General features: G+C 43.3%; 1 protein-coding gene across 1 annotated transcript; it reads right to left on the reverse strand.

Moving 5' to 3' along the window:
• Positions 1-1,155: 1,155 nt before the first annotated feature.
• Positions 1,156-13,168, reverse strand: slc35b3 (solute carrier family 35 member B3). The gene is made up of 10 exons (XM_063206201.1): positions 12,564-13,168; positions 12,019-12,246; positions 10,468-10,589; positions 9,399-9,553; positions 7,518-7,625; positions 6,012-6,109; positions 4,240-4,332; positions 3,303-3,414; positions 2,958-3,027; positions 1,156-1,996 (listed from the first exon to the last, which is right to left on the reverse strand). Exons 2-10 carry the CDS (start codon positions 12,232-12,234, stop codon positions 1,846-1,848), a joined length of 1,125 nt encoding a protein of 374 aa, XP_063062271.1. The 5' UTR covers positions 12,235-12,246; positions 12,564-13,168; the 3' UTR covers positions 1,156-1,845.
• Positions 13,169-16,067: the final 2,899 nt, after the last annotated feature.

The raw sequence follows: 16,067 nt of genomic DNA on the forward strand, positions 1-16,067 counted from the left end.
ATTGGGTCATCATTACATTGTATGTATTGCATGGGGGGCCTGTTCAGATTACTTTGTCCTGTGCATGGCCAAAGCTGTTAGCGGCCCTGCCTCCCTGTACTGCAGGGCTGCTGACAGCTTTGGCCAAGCCCTTGGAAAAAGCCACCTCAAAAGCCCCCACACTCAACATGTAATGGGGACCCAATCCTGGGCCCCCTCTCCCCCTGAACAACAACCTGGACACACTGTGGTCGTCCCTGGCTGCTGTGCTGTATTATACTGTACACACTCATGTCAAGGCTCACGAGCCAAGCGGCCCTCTTACGCCTGAGAAACAAGAGAGCCACAGCACTCCCAGAGGGTGCTACTTACTGAGCTTTTATCAAGCCCTTTGAGATATCAGACCTCTCCTTCCATGCCAGAGCTGCACACACACACGAACGCACGCGCGTGCACACAAACACGCACACACACACACGCACACACACACACGCATCGCACATGCACGCGCGTGCACACACACACACGTGTACAAAGATGATTTTCTGCTCATCCACATTAGGTCCAAAGCCAAGCTCTGCGAACAATGTTTGTTTTCTTTTCCGCTGCTATCTTATTCCAGGGTTACTAATCAAACAAGCCCAGGGCGATCTGATGGCTAAACATCTGAGGAGCTCTTTGGCAGCCGGCCCGGCCCATCCAGCACCCCCCTCCCTCCCTCCCAGGGCCGCTAATAGCTTTGGCTGGGCCCAGGACAAAGTATTTTAAAAGGGCCTCCTCACCCGATACATGCAATGTAATGGGGACCCAATTCTGGGAGGCGCCCTGTCTCCATGGGCCCAGGACAACTGAACCCTTTGTCCCTCCGCCGTCTTCCCTGCTCTCTCCCTCTCTCCTTCCCTGGCCCGGACACCCCGGCACCCCAACCCCCCGTTCCTCCCTGCCCGGCTGTGGCAGCCATTGGACACCACTCATCTGGCACCCTCATTACGCCACACAAATGTAGGAGAAAACACTGCCACCCGACCTGTCTCCATTAAAACACTGCCACCCGACCTGTCTCCATTAAAACACAGCCACCCGACCCCTCTCCACGAACAAAAAACCTCCCAGTTTGGGAAACACATCCACCCGACCCATCTCCATTGAAAAAACAGTTTGTTTGTTTTTGTTTTGGTTTTCTTTTTTTTAATGTAAAAAGACCTGTCCATTCACCAACAGACAAACGGTTAGCAAATATGGCAGTTGACACGTTTGTTCCTTTGAAGATACCGTAACTTCTTTTTTTTTTCAGTTAGTCCGTTACACCCTCATGTTCATTACAATCAAGAGATATAAATTAAAATAGATTATGGAAATGTACACACATGATTCGGAAAAGACAAGAAAAAAAAAAGAAAAACAACATAAAAAGAAGTTACTTCTTGTGGCACGTGCAGGTGAAGATTTCACTGTTTTTAAGAAGATGATCCCAAGATGATCCCAGATCCCATCGGGTTCAACACATTCAACTTGGACATGGCCCGTTAACAGTCTGTCTGTCTGTACGCAACCAACCGTCAAACTGGTCTCTCCTTCCAACAATAAGTCCTGCACAATTGATTTAGGTCACCGTTATCTAGTGCAAATCTGTGCTTTAGTTTTTTGGCTTTTTCTTGTGTCAACAGTTTCCCTTTGATATGAGTCTTCGTCAAAGACCAAAGCGTCTTGTGTGATAGGAATGGGACCGCCTGCTGGTCCTTAGGAGGTTTACATCAGCCCCATGGCTTCACATCTTCACCAATGAATGGCCTGGACAACTGAATCCACCGTCCGAGGTCCAACAGCGTCCCGAGAGATAAAGACGGAAAAAAAAACCAGTCCGAGCTAGACGTTCTGTGAGAGCATCCGAGCTTTGCGTTCCCTCAGTAGCCGGCTGCGTATCTCTGCCAGGGATGGCAGCTTCATCTTGTCCTTGTTCTTACTGTATACGTTCAGGAAGATACCAAGCACCACCAGCAGCCCTCCCCAGATGTACCTGCACAACACACAATATGTAATAATTATATATAATGATATTATAAATCACATAAAATCAAACAAACAAACAATTATTAAAAAAGTTTGTGCCAATATGCATGCCAACATACTGCCCCAATTTCAGAACAATGTACTCATACGTTGGCGAGTTATTTAGCACACCAACCATTTTACTGACATTAGACATTTAATGACATTAATTGAATATTTCTGTGAAGATTCTCACTGGGGATGGTATTCAAATAAACTAATTTGTCAACAACTGGACTTTTTGTCCAGGACCGTCGTTGTAGTGACTAAGGTTCCCTATTTGTACAGTTCAATCCTATATTGAGATACACATAATGTACTGTATGAATTTCAATTTGGTTAACCCTATTCAGACTGGGCTTTTTTGGCATTCCTGGGCCTGGGGGGGGCTCTTTTGACCCGCCCCCTCATAACTCATGAACGGAAAACGGTATGACCACCAAACTTTGGGGAGATGATCTACATATGGACATCTATGAATGACATAATTTTTGTGTCATTATCTGCCATTATGACGTCACTATGACATCATCTGATTATATTGCCCAAAATCTCGCCATAATGTATTTTCCATCAAATGTAGGTAATGCACTTAAATTTTAATGATTATATGCTTCAGACCACTTTAATGCTCACAAGGCTGTCTGATGCTAATGGAAATAAAATAAAAATATGAAAAAGGAACAATAATGAGACTTAGATCAGTGATTTTCGGTCAGACATACCTGTCAGAAAACCGTTGCCATGGCAACGGCAAAAATGATAAACATAATCTTTTGGTACTAAACTGTAGCCAACTAAATTTTATGAAAAGTCACCAAGTTTCGTAGTCATAGCTTAAGTCGTTAAGGAATTATACAACATCAAAGTTGGTGCGGGCACTTTTAGCCCCCCCCCAGTCTGGATAGGGTTAAAACATGTACACTTACTGAAATGTGAATGGCTTAGAGAAGAACATGAACGACAGCACTATCGTCATGGCTTTTCGTCCTGTTGTCACTGTAAAGAAAAAACAGAACAAAAGGAAAGTTGAAAATCTGATTAAAAACTGACAGAAGGCATGCATGGCATTGCCGACTTATTTACAGCAAATTACCACATAAAATCATGACTTATCAACAAGACAGCCACTTTAAGGCCACCCCTGTTTTTCACACCTCAGATAACCTTTTTATTATTGTTTTTCCCTTTTCATTATATTTGTTTGTGTCGCCGCTATAGTAACTGGGAAACGGTTCCAAAAACAACTTGACTTGAGAGGGCAATAATCTCACCTGTGACGGCTACGAGGGCGCCAAACAGCTTGATGAGGGCCAAGACGAAGGAGATGCCGATGTAGCCGGTGAGGGAGAAGAAGAAGGCATAGCCGTACGTCGTCACCGGGTGCTAACAGGACAAGAGGGCACACGAGGGGGAGAAAGCACACAAGCACACACAAGCGCACGCACACACAGACACACACACACCAGAGGACTGAGATATTTACTACCACCGCATTCCTCTTGTGCTAACGGTAAATCAATCAGTAGCTGCTCTGTGCTGGCAGCACCTGGCAACATAATTTACTAGATAATACCAACAAATAAATAACATGAAGTCATGCTAACATGATAGTATAAAATGATTATGAATACATTTGTTAAGAGGTTTTTTTTTAATACATTAGATTTATAGATTCATTCGATTGGAGGTGTGGGGTGTGGGGTGCTGATGTGGGGGTTAGTAGGCTAAATAGAGCAATCATAAATGTGACCATTTGCCAGACCATTGCAACTGGTGCCCAACCCAACAAAACATGATGTTTCACAATATTGATTTTGTTGGAAACAGTGAAGAGCCACCTGTGCCAACACGCTACTATTCCAGATGTACCCAAGAGGCCCTCACATGCAGCACAATGGACTTCCTGCAAATCATGACTATTTTCAACTACTGTGTACTGTACAGTCATAATACAGGTATGGGATCTGGGGTCTGTTTCTCGAAAGCGTCTTTGCAATCGTCGTTAGCAAAGTCCTTCGTAAGAGCGACTCAACTCTCTCTCGACAGCGAAGCTCACCAATAAATCCAACGGAATGGTGAGACGGTCTTAAGACGGTTAGCAACGACAAGAATCACACACACACACACACACACACACACACACACACACACACACACACACACACACACACACACACACACACACACACACACACACCCTCTCTGTACCTGTGAGCAGAAGGCGACGGCTGGTCCGAGTCCCCCGACACACAGCAGGCCCAGCAGGATGTAAACAAAGCCGATGGAGTAGGAGTACAGCACCTGCAGACAGGAGGACGCCATGTTGGTTACCATGGCTACAAAGCGGGCGACCAGACAATCGTCTCACATTCAGCAGCTTGTGATGGTGTATGTGAAGGGTCTAGCTGCAAAGTCCTCTGAAGGAGCGTTCAGGCCTAATGACAACCGTGCCGTGCATGTTCCCACACCTAATCTTGAACTGGCCGGCGTGTTCACGCCACAAGTCTTGGCATTCGAGAACTGGAAAGTTGTCTCCTAAAAATACAGGTTAATCTGGTAACACACAGTCACGTGCGAAGAAGTACAAAGGACTGTATGAAAGCCAGTGGTTTTAAGTACTTAAGTACTTAAGTTCCGAATGTAACTGGTGCGGGAGAGGACGCCGGCACCATTCTGGTTGGCATGAAAACGGTATCAGTGCAATTTCTGATGAGTTTAAAAACTATATATTGTGCTTTCATATTTATCATTGTTAATTCTGTATTCATACTTGTACTTGATAAGTTAAGTGCCTTTTTAAATTAAGATTAAGGGGTATATATTTAATTTTTAAAATGATATACATTTTTAAATATTCAATATTTAAACAAAATCAAAATGTTAAATATTATTTAAATGCCATTTTGAGGGTTTTGCACATGGAATCTTGAAATCTCTATGCTACATGTTTGAATGTGTACAGTTACATGATCTGATAACACATTTGGATTGTTGATGCAGCATCTCTGTCTCTATTGTCCATAAATGCTGAAAACAAAACAGCTCCTTAGAGCTATGGCTTAGAGTTTTTGGCTTAGTTGATGTACTGTGGTCCATAAATGCTAAAAAAAGGGCACTGTGCCTAAAGCCTCGCGCGCCATCCTACGTACTTCCGCCAAAAGATTTGGCTCCGCACATCATGAATACGAAATTAAATGGTAGTATTATGGGATGGTCAGTACCAGGCTACAGCCTAGGCCCTTAACCGGTACTTCTAAATCCTTTGCTGCTGAAACATTACAAATAAGAGGTCATAGGTTTTCATACAATTCATCCATTTTCTTAACCTGCACATTTAGGTTTAACTTTTCGAGTTTGGTAATGGATACAAAAAGTAGAATTTGAAATAGTTGAGGGAGGGATTATGCAGACAGGGATGTATGTGTGAGTGAGCTTGGTACAGTAGTGCTGAAACACTTCTCTTTCTATATTCCTGGACAAAGCCAGAGGCAAGAGAACTAATTCTTCTTGCAAAAATGTTACAGCTGGGCAGGGTCGGGAGGAGAGGAGAGGAGAGGAGAAGAGGAGAAGAGAGGAGAGGAGAGGAGAGGAGAGGAGAAGAGAGGAGAAGAGATGAAAAGAGATGAGAAGAGGAGAGGAGAGAAGAGGAGTGGAGAGGAGTCGAGAGGAGTCGAGAGGAGAGTAGAGGAGAGGAGAGGAGAGGAGAGGAGAGGAGAGGAGAGGAGAGGAGAAGTAGAGAGAAGAGGAGTGGATAGAAGAGGAAACTAGAGGAGAGTAGAGGAGAAGAGAACCACTTCTTCTTTGCGTTTAGGCAATGTGGCACCTTCCCAGGATTGCTGCAGCAGCAGCATGCATAAAAAGTATACATAGTAGCAGCACTGCATTATAAACAGAATAACAGAGCACGGACTATGGGGAAAAAGTTTTTAGCAGATGGATAACGATGGAAGTCAGCACTAACTGGCTAACTCTTAACTCACCATCTCAGAGTTGGAGCCGTTATGCAGCTTCATGGCCTTCTCCTGCACGTTCCCAATGGCGGCATCCGCACACAGGGCCAGGGAGATGAGCATCACCCCTGAGGCGGAGACACGCACACACACACCCAGACAGACAGAGACACAGACACAGACGTTTAATAGTGCGCACACACACACTTAATGGTGTGCACATCAACACACACGCACACACACACACACGCACACAGAAAGTGGAAAGTGTGTGTGTGTGTGTGTGTGTGTGTGTGTGAGATAAAATAGCAAAAAAAGAACTGCTTATGTGCACTTTATCACAAGAACACCAAATGAGGCCTCCTCTCTCTCCTTGCGGAGCCCACACCCTAAAGCCACACTGTCTCCACCGAAGGTCAACAGTACCCTCATCAGAAACAAGCAAATCTCAGCGCTCTCCCCGAGTCCACACAGCTCGCTCTCAAGGCCACGACAACATGTCAACGCGTTGCCTCATTTAAGATTCACCAAGTAGGTAGCAGTATCTTGGTTTCGTTTTTTTTCTTTGGGTAGAGTAGCCTTCAGCTGAGGCTAATTCAGGGGCATTTTTTAACGATGCATCTTTGTCCAAAGCACATTTTTTTTCTGTGTTTGAGAAAAAGAAAATGAGGTAGAGAGGAAAGTGGGATACTACTGAGAGACCTTGACAAAGATTCAACCAGGAAATGGGTTTTCACATCGCCATCGAACCCGAAGCAGAGATTAAGTTTGTTTTTGGCTGGCTGCTTCACCCAGCACGGAAAAGGTTTAGTATTAACAATTTACTGGCAGCATGTAACTTACACCGCCCTCACCCTGTACAGCTGATAGATTCTGCAGAATCTATCTCACACTTTCTCAATAATAACTCTACAATTAATACTGATCATAGTGGCAATAATAATGCACAATGCATAGCAACATTAATACTATTATTAAATCTGCAACGTCTCGTAATTTATGAAAAAGATATTTCAAAGACCAATGTTTTGTCACCTTGTATATTAATGTCTTGTCTTGTTTATGTATATCGTGGCTGTGTTGTTATCTGCTTGTCATGTGGCGTCCACTCATCCCCTAATGAGTGGCACATGTGACACACGTAATAAAGCTTGACTGAGGGGTAGTGTGGCGAAGCACACTAAAGGTCCACAGTCTTAAAATGGGCTTGCATGCTCATGGGGACCCAGATTCGAGACCGACCTGGGCCATATCCCGACCCTGCCACATCTGTCCCACTCGATTCCAGTCCGACTCCTCACTATTGTCATAATAAAGGTAAAAACCCTAAAACATCATTAGTTAATTATGAAGTAAGTCTTTATAATGCTTTTTATGCATCTCTTATTATAAAGTGTTACCAACATTTGTTTAACAAATATACGTACTTTAATTAACAACAACATATATTTTACTAAATAATACAATTTTAACAAATGAATAGATGAATAACTGAATAAGTAAGTAAGTAAGTATATCGCTCTTGACTTCACCTACCGGTCACATTAAAGTTTGGTGCAACCGTGCTGTCCGCCAGAGTGAACCAGATGAGGCCCAGACTCATGCAGAGAGCAGCGGACACGTCGATTGCATTGTAGCGTTTCCCTGCAAACACAGAAACAGACACATCAAAAAGCACAGTGAGTAGAGCTGGACATCTGAGTACAAACCAACATCATCGACAGACACAAACACTGTTGCTGAAGTTCTGAACAACTGCATTGTGGCGTTTCCCTGCAAAACAAAGAAAACACTTCAAGTCACATCACCTGGCTCTCGGAGTACAGTACAGTACAAACTCCGTAGACACACACCGCTGCTGAACTTTTCCCCATCCAGCCAAAAGTTGAACGTTATGAACGTTTGCCGCGATGTTGACAGGTGAGCGATTTCTCCGGCACTTGTCATGTGGCCTCTAATGAATAGACGCCTTTCAAGTGCCGCTACTCAGGGCTGCTTATGGGCACGCTGCAGCCCCTTTGTGATGGAGGCTCATTGACAAGACTAGTTTAGCGTAGCGTTGATGGCTGCCTGCACAGGGGGTGTTTTGATGATGTTGGTTGGTATTTGTGTGTGTCTGTGTGTGTGTCTGTGTGTGTGTCTGTGTGTGTGTGTGTGTGTGTGTGTGTGTGTGTGTGTGTGTTGAGGCGTCTGTATTTTTTGTGGTCAGGTTTGACTTGTCGAGTTTTCCGAGCGAGCAGCCATTTCCGCTCTCGACGAAAGAGGAGAGTCACCGTGCAGCTCCGCGCCGCCTCTGATCAGCTGACTTGAGAGGGGCTGCCGTGACACTGGCTGCAGGTCGGCTCCTCACGCAGACCCTTTGAACAAGTTTGGGCAATAAAGCATGCGTCTAGCTGCTCATAATGCACACACACACATGCACACACACACAGACGCATGTGAAGCGTGCGCACGCAAACACACACACACACACACACGCACACACACGCACACATGTGCGCAGACACACATGCAAACCCACAGTAAAGAAGAAGGGAAAAAGTGTGAACATGTACAACAAAGACAGAAGGCAACATGAAAATGAGGTGCAAAAAGTTTGAACTGGACTCCTCTACTCCACTCTACTGCATCATTTCCACCATAACAAGCGGAGAGAGGATGAAGAAAGGGATTTCGATCGGACACATACAAGAGGAGGGGGAGGGATGGAAGAAAGGGGAGAAGGAGGGATGGAGGGAGGGGGGGAGAAGAAAGTTAAAGAGGAGTCTTCCTAAACAGGCTTCGTAGCCCGAGGGTGACAAGGTGACGCAGCAGGTTGGTCTGCAGCGCTTTGATTCAGCTGCCCCTCTTTGAAGGGTGCACATCAAATCCCTGCTGCATTCCTGAAAACACCAGCGCACATGCACACACACACACACAAACGCGCAAACACACACACACACACACACACTTCTGCTCTCCACTCAGTCAAGCCCTCAAGGGACCAGTGGTCCACACCAACACACACACACGCATGCATGCACAAGCACAAGCACGCACACACACACCCATCATCGCGATAAAGGAGGGGAAAAAATGACTTCTGATTGTAACTATCAGGACTGTTGAGTGTGATGGAAAGATGGAGAGATGGAAATCTCAAAGGCGTCGAGAGACATCTCCAACTTGAACCAAAGAGCAAGACAAGATGGCTTCTCTTTATCACACCAGATAGAACCAGACACACAACATTGGACTTGAATTTGTGAGCATGGCCATTTACGCACAACCACACATTTCAGAACTACCATGTATTGTTTTCGTGTGCTTTGCTTCAGTCTTCACCTAATTTGGATGAATAATAACGCGACTATTTTAGTCCATCCACTTCACATAACCAGTGTATTACCAGGCCTGTGTGGTGCTTAAGACATTTACCTTGTATGAATACTCCTCCTATCATCACAGGAATGAGCTTGCAGCACTTGAAGATCACTTGAGTGGGATAATTCAGGTATCCCAGAGATGTGTTCGAAAGACCCATGGTCCCAACAGTTAAAAATGCTATCATCATGTAGGTTTTCCCAGGGATTCTACAAACAGACAACAAAATAATAAAAAAAATCAATAAACAGACAGGTTTATGTGAGAATAGAATTAATCAGACAACTGGAAAAATCTAAAAAAAAAAAAAAAACATCTTGCAAATATAATGCGAATTAATCGGACTACTAGAAAAACAGTAAGATTGCCGGTGTTACCGGTTACCCTTTTTAATTAAAAATTCATTCTTAATGCATACATGATGCAAACTATTGAATGACATAAATAAGTCATACAACTTAAAGGGACACTGTACAGGAAATGGTCAAAAAAGGTACTGCAACTATGCTGCTCATTGGAACTGGGTTGCCTATTGTCAAATTTGGTCTTTTCATGAAAGTTTACTGAGTAATAAACTAATATTTTCTAGTATGGCCCAAGTACAGTCAGTTTTACAGCTAAAAATGGCTATTTCTGGAAATTCAAAATGGCGGACCATGGAGAAGATCCCTCTTTTCATGTATGAAAAGTGCAATTTTTCCAGTCATAATGAACACTTCGAATTTGATGGTGGTGGAAAATATTCATGAAAAAGGTAACATTAGTGAATGGGTAGCATGGATTCTGGAAATAATCAACAAAAAATCCCGCACAGTGTCCCTTTAATTATAGATGTATCCCTTAACAATAGAATTCTCTTTTCTGATTGTCTGATGGGGTGATTAACTTTTTTGAACCAGTCACCATTCCCAGAAAAAAAACACCCTACAACAAGGCGCTTATGAAAGGTAAACATAACAACAGTAGTAGTAGTAGTAACAGCAGTAGTAGTAGTAACAGCAGCAGCAGTAGTAACAGCAGTAAAACAACAGTAATAGTAGTTCTAGTAAAATAGACCTTATCAACTGTAGACATGTCATGGACAAATCATAACAAAATAGTATCATGAATGTGCTAATTGTACCTTCTCCGTTTGTCCTGAGTCAGCTGCAGCTCCACCAGGCCAAACATGGAGTAGAAGCCAAATTGCACTAAGGTGAGGTACCAACCGAAGGGCTTGAACCCCTCCACAGAGAAGATCAGCTCCTGAAAACATTAGCACAGATGATCATCACCACAGATCACAAATCATTATCACAGATCATTATTGGAGATATAATATCAGGGCACCAAATGTCACAGATATTCATGAGGAAAACCAGAAAAGCCAGTCGTCTCCCACAAAGGCCGATTCCAGCTCACACAAAACAGCTTGAAAGAAGTAGACTACCGTACAACGATATTTTTCACAGAAACGACGCACAATGCATTCAATCATAGTGGTGACCACAGCAATATTTATATTTGTACATGAAATAACAATGGAAGTTGATCTTTAAAGGGACACTGTGCAGGAAAAGGCCACATTTGATCTTCACATGAAAGTTTACTAAGTATTAAACAAATATTTTCTAGTATGGTCCAAGTACAGTCATTTTTGCAGCTAAAAATGGCTATTTTTGGAAATTCAAAATGGCGGACCATGGAGAAGATCCCCCTTTTCATGTATGAAAAGTGCAATTTTTCCAGTCATAATGAATACTTAGAATTCGATGCTGGTGGTAAGTACTCATGGAAAAGGTAACATTAGTGAATGGGCAGCATGAATTCTGGAAATAAACAACTAAAAACCTCACACAGTGTCCCTTTAAAGAACACTTCATTAGTGCCTATAATTAATGACAGAACAGTAAATGGCTACTGAGAACAGAACAGAAAGAATATCAGCCCAGCACGTTTCCATATACTGAGAGAAGTTAGTTTACAGAACACTTAATCAGTTCATGTAATAAATCACAGTGCAGCATTTAAAGATGATGCCTGCAGATATGGCCTTTGTCTCTAACATTATCATTGGAAAGTCTATGTTTATGTCCTACAACTAATACAACAGAGAAGATAAGCTACTGACAACAACATCACAGAAATAATACCAAACCAGCACAATTCCACACATGGTGTTAAGTTGTATCAAATTGTTAATTTACAGCAAACTTCATCAGTGCCTGTAATCAGTTACAGTACAGTATTTAAACTCCCACAAGGTGCTATCAGAATTATGCTAGTAGACATTTCCATTGTGTAAGTCTCTATACGTCTACATTTGTAAATGGTTGTTTATGTCAAGAACTAATGTAATGCTTGAACATACATCCATACAAAACAAGGGCACCTCACTCCTATTCTCAGTACTGTATAAGAGAGTGGACAGAGTTGCACATGCTGTTCCCGGCCACGTGTTTTATTTCTAGTTCAATGTGTGTGGGATGCACAAGCCAACTGCCAGCTTATTTTGCTCTATCTTTTACCCAGGTCACAGAGAGGCAACAGACCACAGTGCAACTTCAACTTAGATTAGAAAACATCTTGACACATAACAAAGCACTCGAAAATAACATATGCATACATACAGCAACGCATACATACAGTAACATGTGCATAGACAGCCCAATACAGTACACATTAGCTTATTAACCTGTAGGTAGCCATAGATGAGGTAAAAGACGAAGACCCCTGCCACACAGATGAAGAACTGAGCAGGAGGGGTGAAGGTGTGCAGGTTGATGCCCAAGACTTTCAGCTCCTCAACAGACTTGATGTGTGGGGACATGGCGTCTGCGGAGGAGGAGGGCACGGAGATGGAGATGTGCTTGCGGGAGTTGTAGTTGATCAGTCCAAATTTGGCACTCATGGTGTCGGCAGCCTGGGGATAAGGGGAGATGAGGGAATTGAGTGTTACACATAGTTGTCATTACACATCCGGATAGTAGTTACCGGTAATAAATGAAGGATGATAGGATTGCACACAACTCCTGTCAAGGGTCATTGTAATCAGAGAAATGCATAACCCTGCTAGTCATCTGCAGGGTTACGCATTTCTCTGACTACTGTAGTCATCCTTTTCGATATATGTAGCGTCTAATACGTTACGATTCCCCTGCAACATTTCATGAAGCTTCGGACAGGAGAATGCATGCTACACAAACACAAGAGATGTTGTTGTCCCTTGGCGTCACATACCTGCACTGAGTTCTGACAGCCGGAGACAAACGATCATTGATATGATATCCACAGATGCCCTAAGGGTATAGAAATGCGTTTCGGGTAGTGTATAACGCGGTGTTATAACGCGACTTTGGTGTCGAAACCTAGAACCTACTATACGGATTCCCTCTGTGGTCTCATCATCTTGCAGATGTGGTAGGTAAAACAGGTTGCTTGCCAGATGGCAGTTGTTATCTTCACTGAAACAGTATGGACTTCACGTTGCCATTCTGCACCATTTTATATGCAATGGGATTCAAGCATAATCGCGACAAAAACGTGATAGAACAATGCTTCTGTAAAACTAAAACAGCAATTTAGCTAACGGATTGACTAGCTAGCATCTCGAAAGCTAGCCTTGTAAGCAACACTTCCGGGGTTGACATGGAACAGAGAAGTACTTTTTATTCTATGATATACGCACTGTCATCCATTTTGCACATTTGCCGTTCGATCTATTCCAAAATGCGAGTATCTAATAATGCACAGATATAATTTGTTGATGTTAAAGAGTCCTTATCAACATTTCTGCGGTCTCGTAGCCACTACTGTTCCCAGGCAGCAGCCAACAACTTCCTCTCCGGTTGAACTTTAACCTGTCAACACAGAGCTCTCTAATTGGTTGTTAAAAGCAGTGGCACCGTGGCACTCTGATGAATGGCAAATGTAGAGAAATAGGCTGACACTGTATAATAAACAAAGCAATAATGTAACAAGCATAGGCTACATATGAATTTAATTTAGCTATATCTAATCAGAGGTGGAAGAAGTACTGAAGTTGTGTACTTAAGTAAAAGTAGAAGTACCCTGCGAAAAAATTACTCAAGTGAAAGTAAAAGTTGTTTCCCAAAAACGTACTTAAGTAAAAGTCCTAAGTACTAACTTTTAAATGTACTTTTCAGTACAAAAGTACAAGTAGGCCTACTCACGCAATGGCTGTCTTTCTCCATGTCTACCTACTTGATCCAATAGGAAAAAGTGTCTGCAACGGTTTTCGGTTCTATTTGAACATGACAATGGAGTCCTGTTAATAAGTATATTTTCTGTCTGGGTGTCAATTTGGAAGACGGGCTTGGTCCCGCCTCCCTGCCCGCAGCTGAGGCTACTGAAATATCCACAAAACACAACAGGAAAACCTTGGATAAATGTAACTAGTAACAAAGTCTTCTCCTAGAAATGTAAGGAGTAGAAAGTACAAGTAATTGTCAAAAAATGTAATTGAGTAAAAGTAAAAGTCTGCATTTTTATTTTTACTCAAGTAAGTACAAATTCCAGAAAAAAACTACTTAAGTACAGTAACGAAGTAAAAATACTTAGTTACGTTCCACCTCTGTATCTAATAAGTGAGAACATGCAAACTCGCCATAGTTTAGGCATAGTTTAGTGAACATATACTGCACCTGCTCATTTTCATGCGACGGATCCATATTTAATAGCACAAAGTACAGTAAGCTACACAAACACAAGGAACAGGTAAATCCTGTTTTCCAAGATTTTTTTTTTTTTGCGCGTGCAAACAGCCAGCTCAATTGTCTGCTGCAAGCTTCACCAAGACATACAAGGCCACTTTTTTCTTTTCTTTCTTTCTTTCTTTCTTTCTTTCTTTCTTTCTTTCTTTCTTTCTTTCTTTCTTTCTTTCTTTCTTTCTTTCTTTCTTTCTTTCTTTCTTTAAATAGACCTATAACCCATAGGCCTAGGCTGGCTATTAGAGAAGAGTAGACATGCAGTGTAGAGTAGAATTCCTTTATTGATCCTGAAGTAAGTTGTCTCAAATCACACCTAGGCTATAGTAATATCCAGACATTACAAGTTGCAAGTTAAGTAGCCAGGGTGGTAGGAAATGCAAGTTTTTTGTGTAATTCGGAATAATGGTGTATACACCACAGATGATGTATACACCAAGTCCTTTCCCCTCTAAAACATGGACACAGCACAGAGCACTGTCCCCTCCCCATCCCCCTCATCTTCCACTCATCCCACCCCAGCCCCGTCCTCCCCCGTCTTGATCTTCCTGTCCAATCGCGTGCCTGCTACCGCTCTGCTCTACCGCCTGGTAGGCGAGGTGATGACATCGGCCGCCTCTCTCCACACCAGAGGTTAATTCACTCCAGGATGGCATTATTTCCTCCCCAGCTCTTTGACAATATAAAAATTCAGAGTGGACAGGCCCATCCCTCTTCCGTCTGAGATTTGATTGTAATGGTATTGCCTCCTGTCCCGGGGAGGCCTGCGGTCAGACCAGACCGCCTTGCCCTGCCACCAGCCAGCAGCGCTTTATGACACTAAATAGCCCCTGCCTACCATTTTTTCCATCTATTCAAAAATACGCTTAATAACTCATTTTGAATGAGGGCTGTCTCTTTGTCTTCCTCCTCCTGTCCTTGCCTCCTCGACCAGTCACTGTGTGTGGTGTGGTGGCCAGGTCTAAGCGTCGTCCGTTCACGGGTCAGGAGGAGACAAAAGAGGCTCGCTATAGGTACAGGTCCAGAGACCCAGAGACCGTAATTGGCCGAGGTGAATTTACAGCCCTTCACTGTGTTGTGGCGTGCGCCTTACAATAGTCCCAACGAGACCGCAATGCCATATTTACAGCCTGTAAAGCAGCGTTCGGTTGTCTTCGCCGAAGAAGCACGGGGCTCTCCATTCTGGTTTTATAAGTGTGGCTATTTCTCACTGCTGATGGATTTGGGTAATGAATTTCCTCTCACCATCTCTCCCACCTCTCTCTCTCTCTCTCTAGTTCTCTCTCTCTCTCTCTCTCTCTCTCTCTCTCTCTCTCTCTCTCTCTCTCTCTCACACACAGACACACACAGACACACACACACACACACACACACACACACACACACACACACACACACACACACACACACACACACACACACACACACACACACACACACACACACACCTTCCTTGTACCTCCCCAGTTTTCCACTACATGTAAGAAAAAAGGGCTATTTATTGATTATTCAGAGAGGTATGTATTCTTGTAATGGCCCTACACTGGACCACCATGAACCTGTCATAAATAAAGCATGACAGGCGAAGCGAAGCGAAGGGAAGGGAAGCGAAGGGAAAGGAAGGGTAATGGAATGACCCGCGCCATGCAGTCAAATCTGGATTCAATATGGCCTGTTGCATTGCAGATCACAGGCGACTCTAAATCTTGTGGGAGAGCGGGAGTCAGCGGGAGTCAGCGGCTGGTTGACCTCTGCATGTTCCTCATTAGGATGCCAGACCATTTAATGTCCCTCAAACCCGATGGACCAGACCAGAGACATGACTTGTTTTCCGACGGAGGATTCAAACCTGATGGAGCCGAGTTCTGGCTTTCTGAAGGATGAGGATTCACGCCACATTGACAGCTGAGAGGATCATAAGACACTACTACTAATGACTTTTGATTAGGATAATTATTAAAGTGAATAATTTAGGCCAATATAAAGAATCAAAATGATAATGATTTTAAGAGGAAAA

This window comes from Engraulis encrasicolus, chromosome 9 (genome assembly GCF_034702125.1).
Source record: "Engraulis encrasicolus isolate BLACKSEA-1 chromosome 9, IST_EnEncr_1.0, whole genome shotgun sequence".
Classification (NCBI taxonomy): domain Eukaryota; kingdom Metazoa; phylum Chordata; class Actinopteri; order Clupeiformes; family Engraulidae; genus Engraulis; species Engraulis encrasicolus.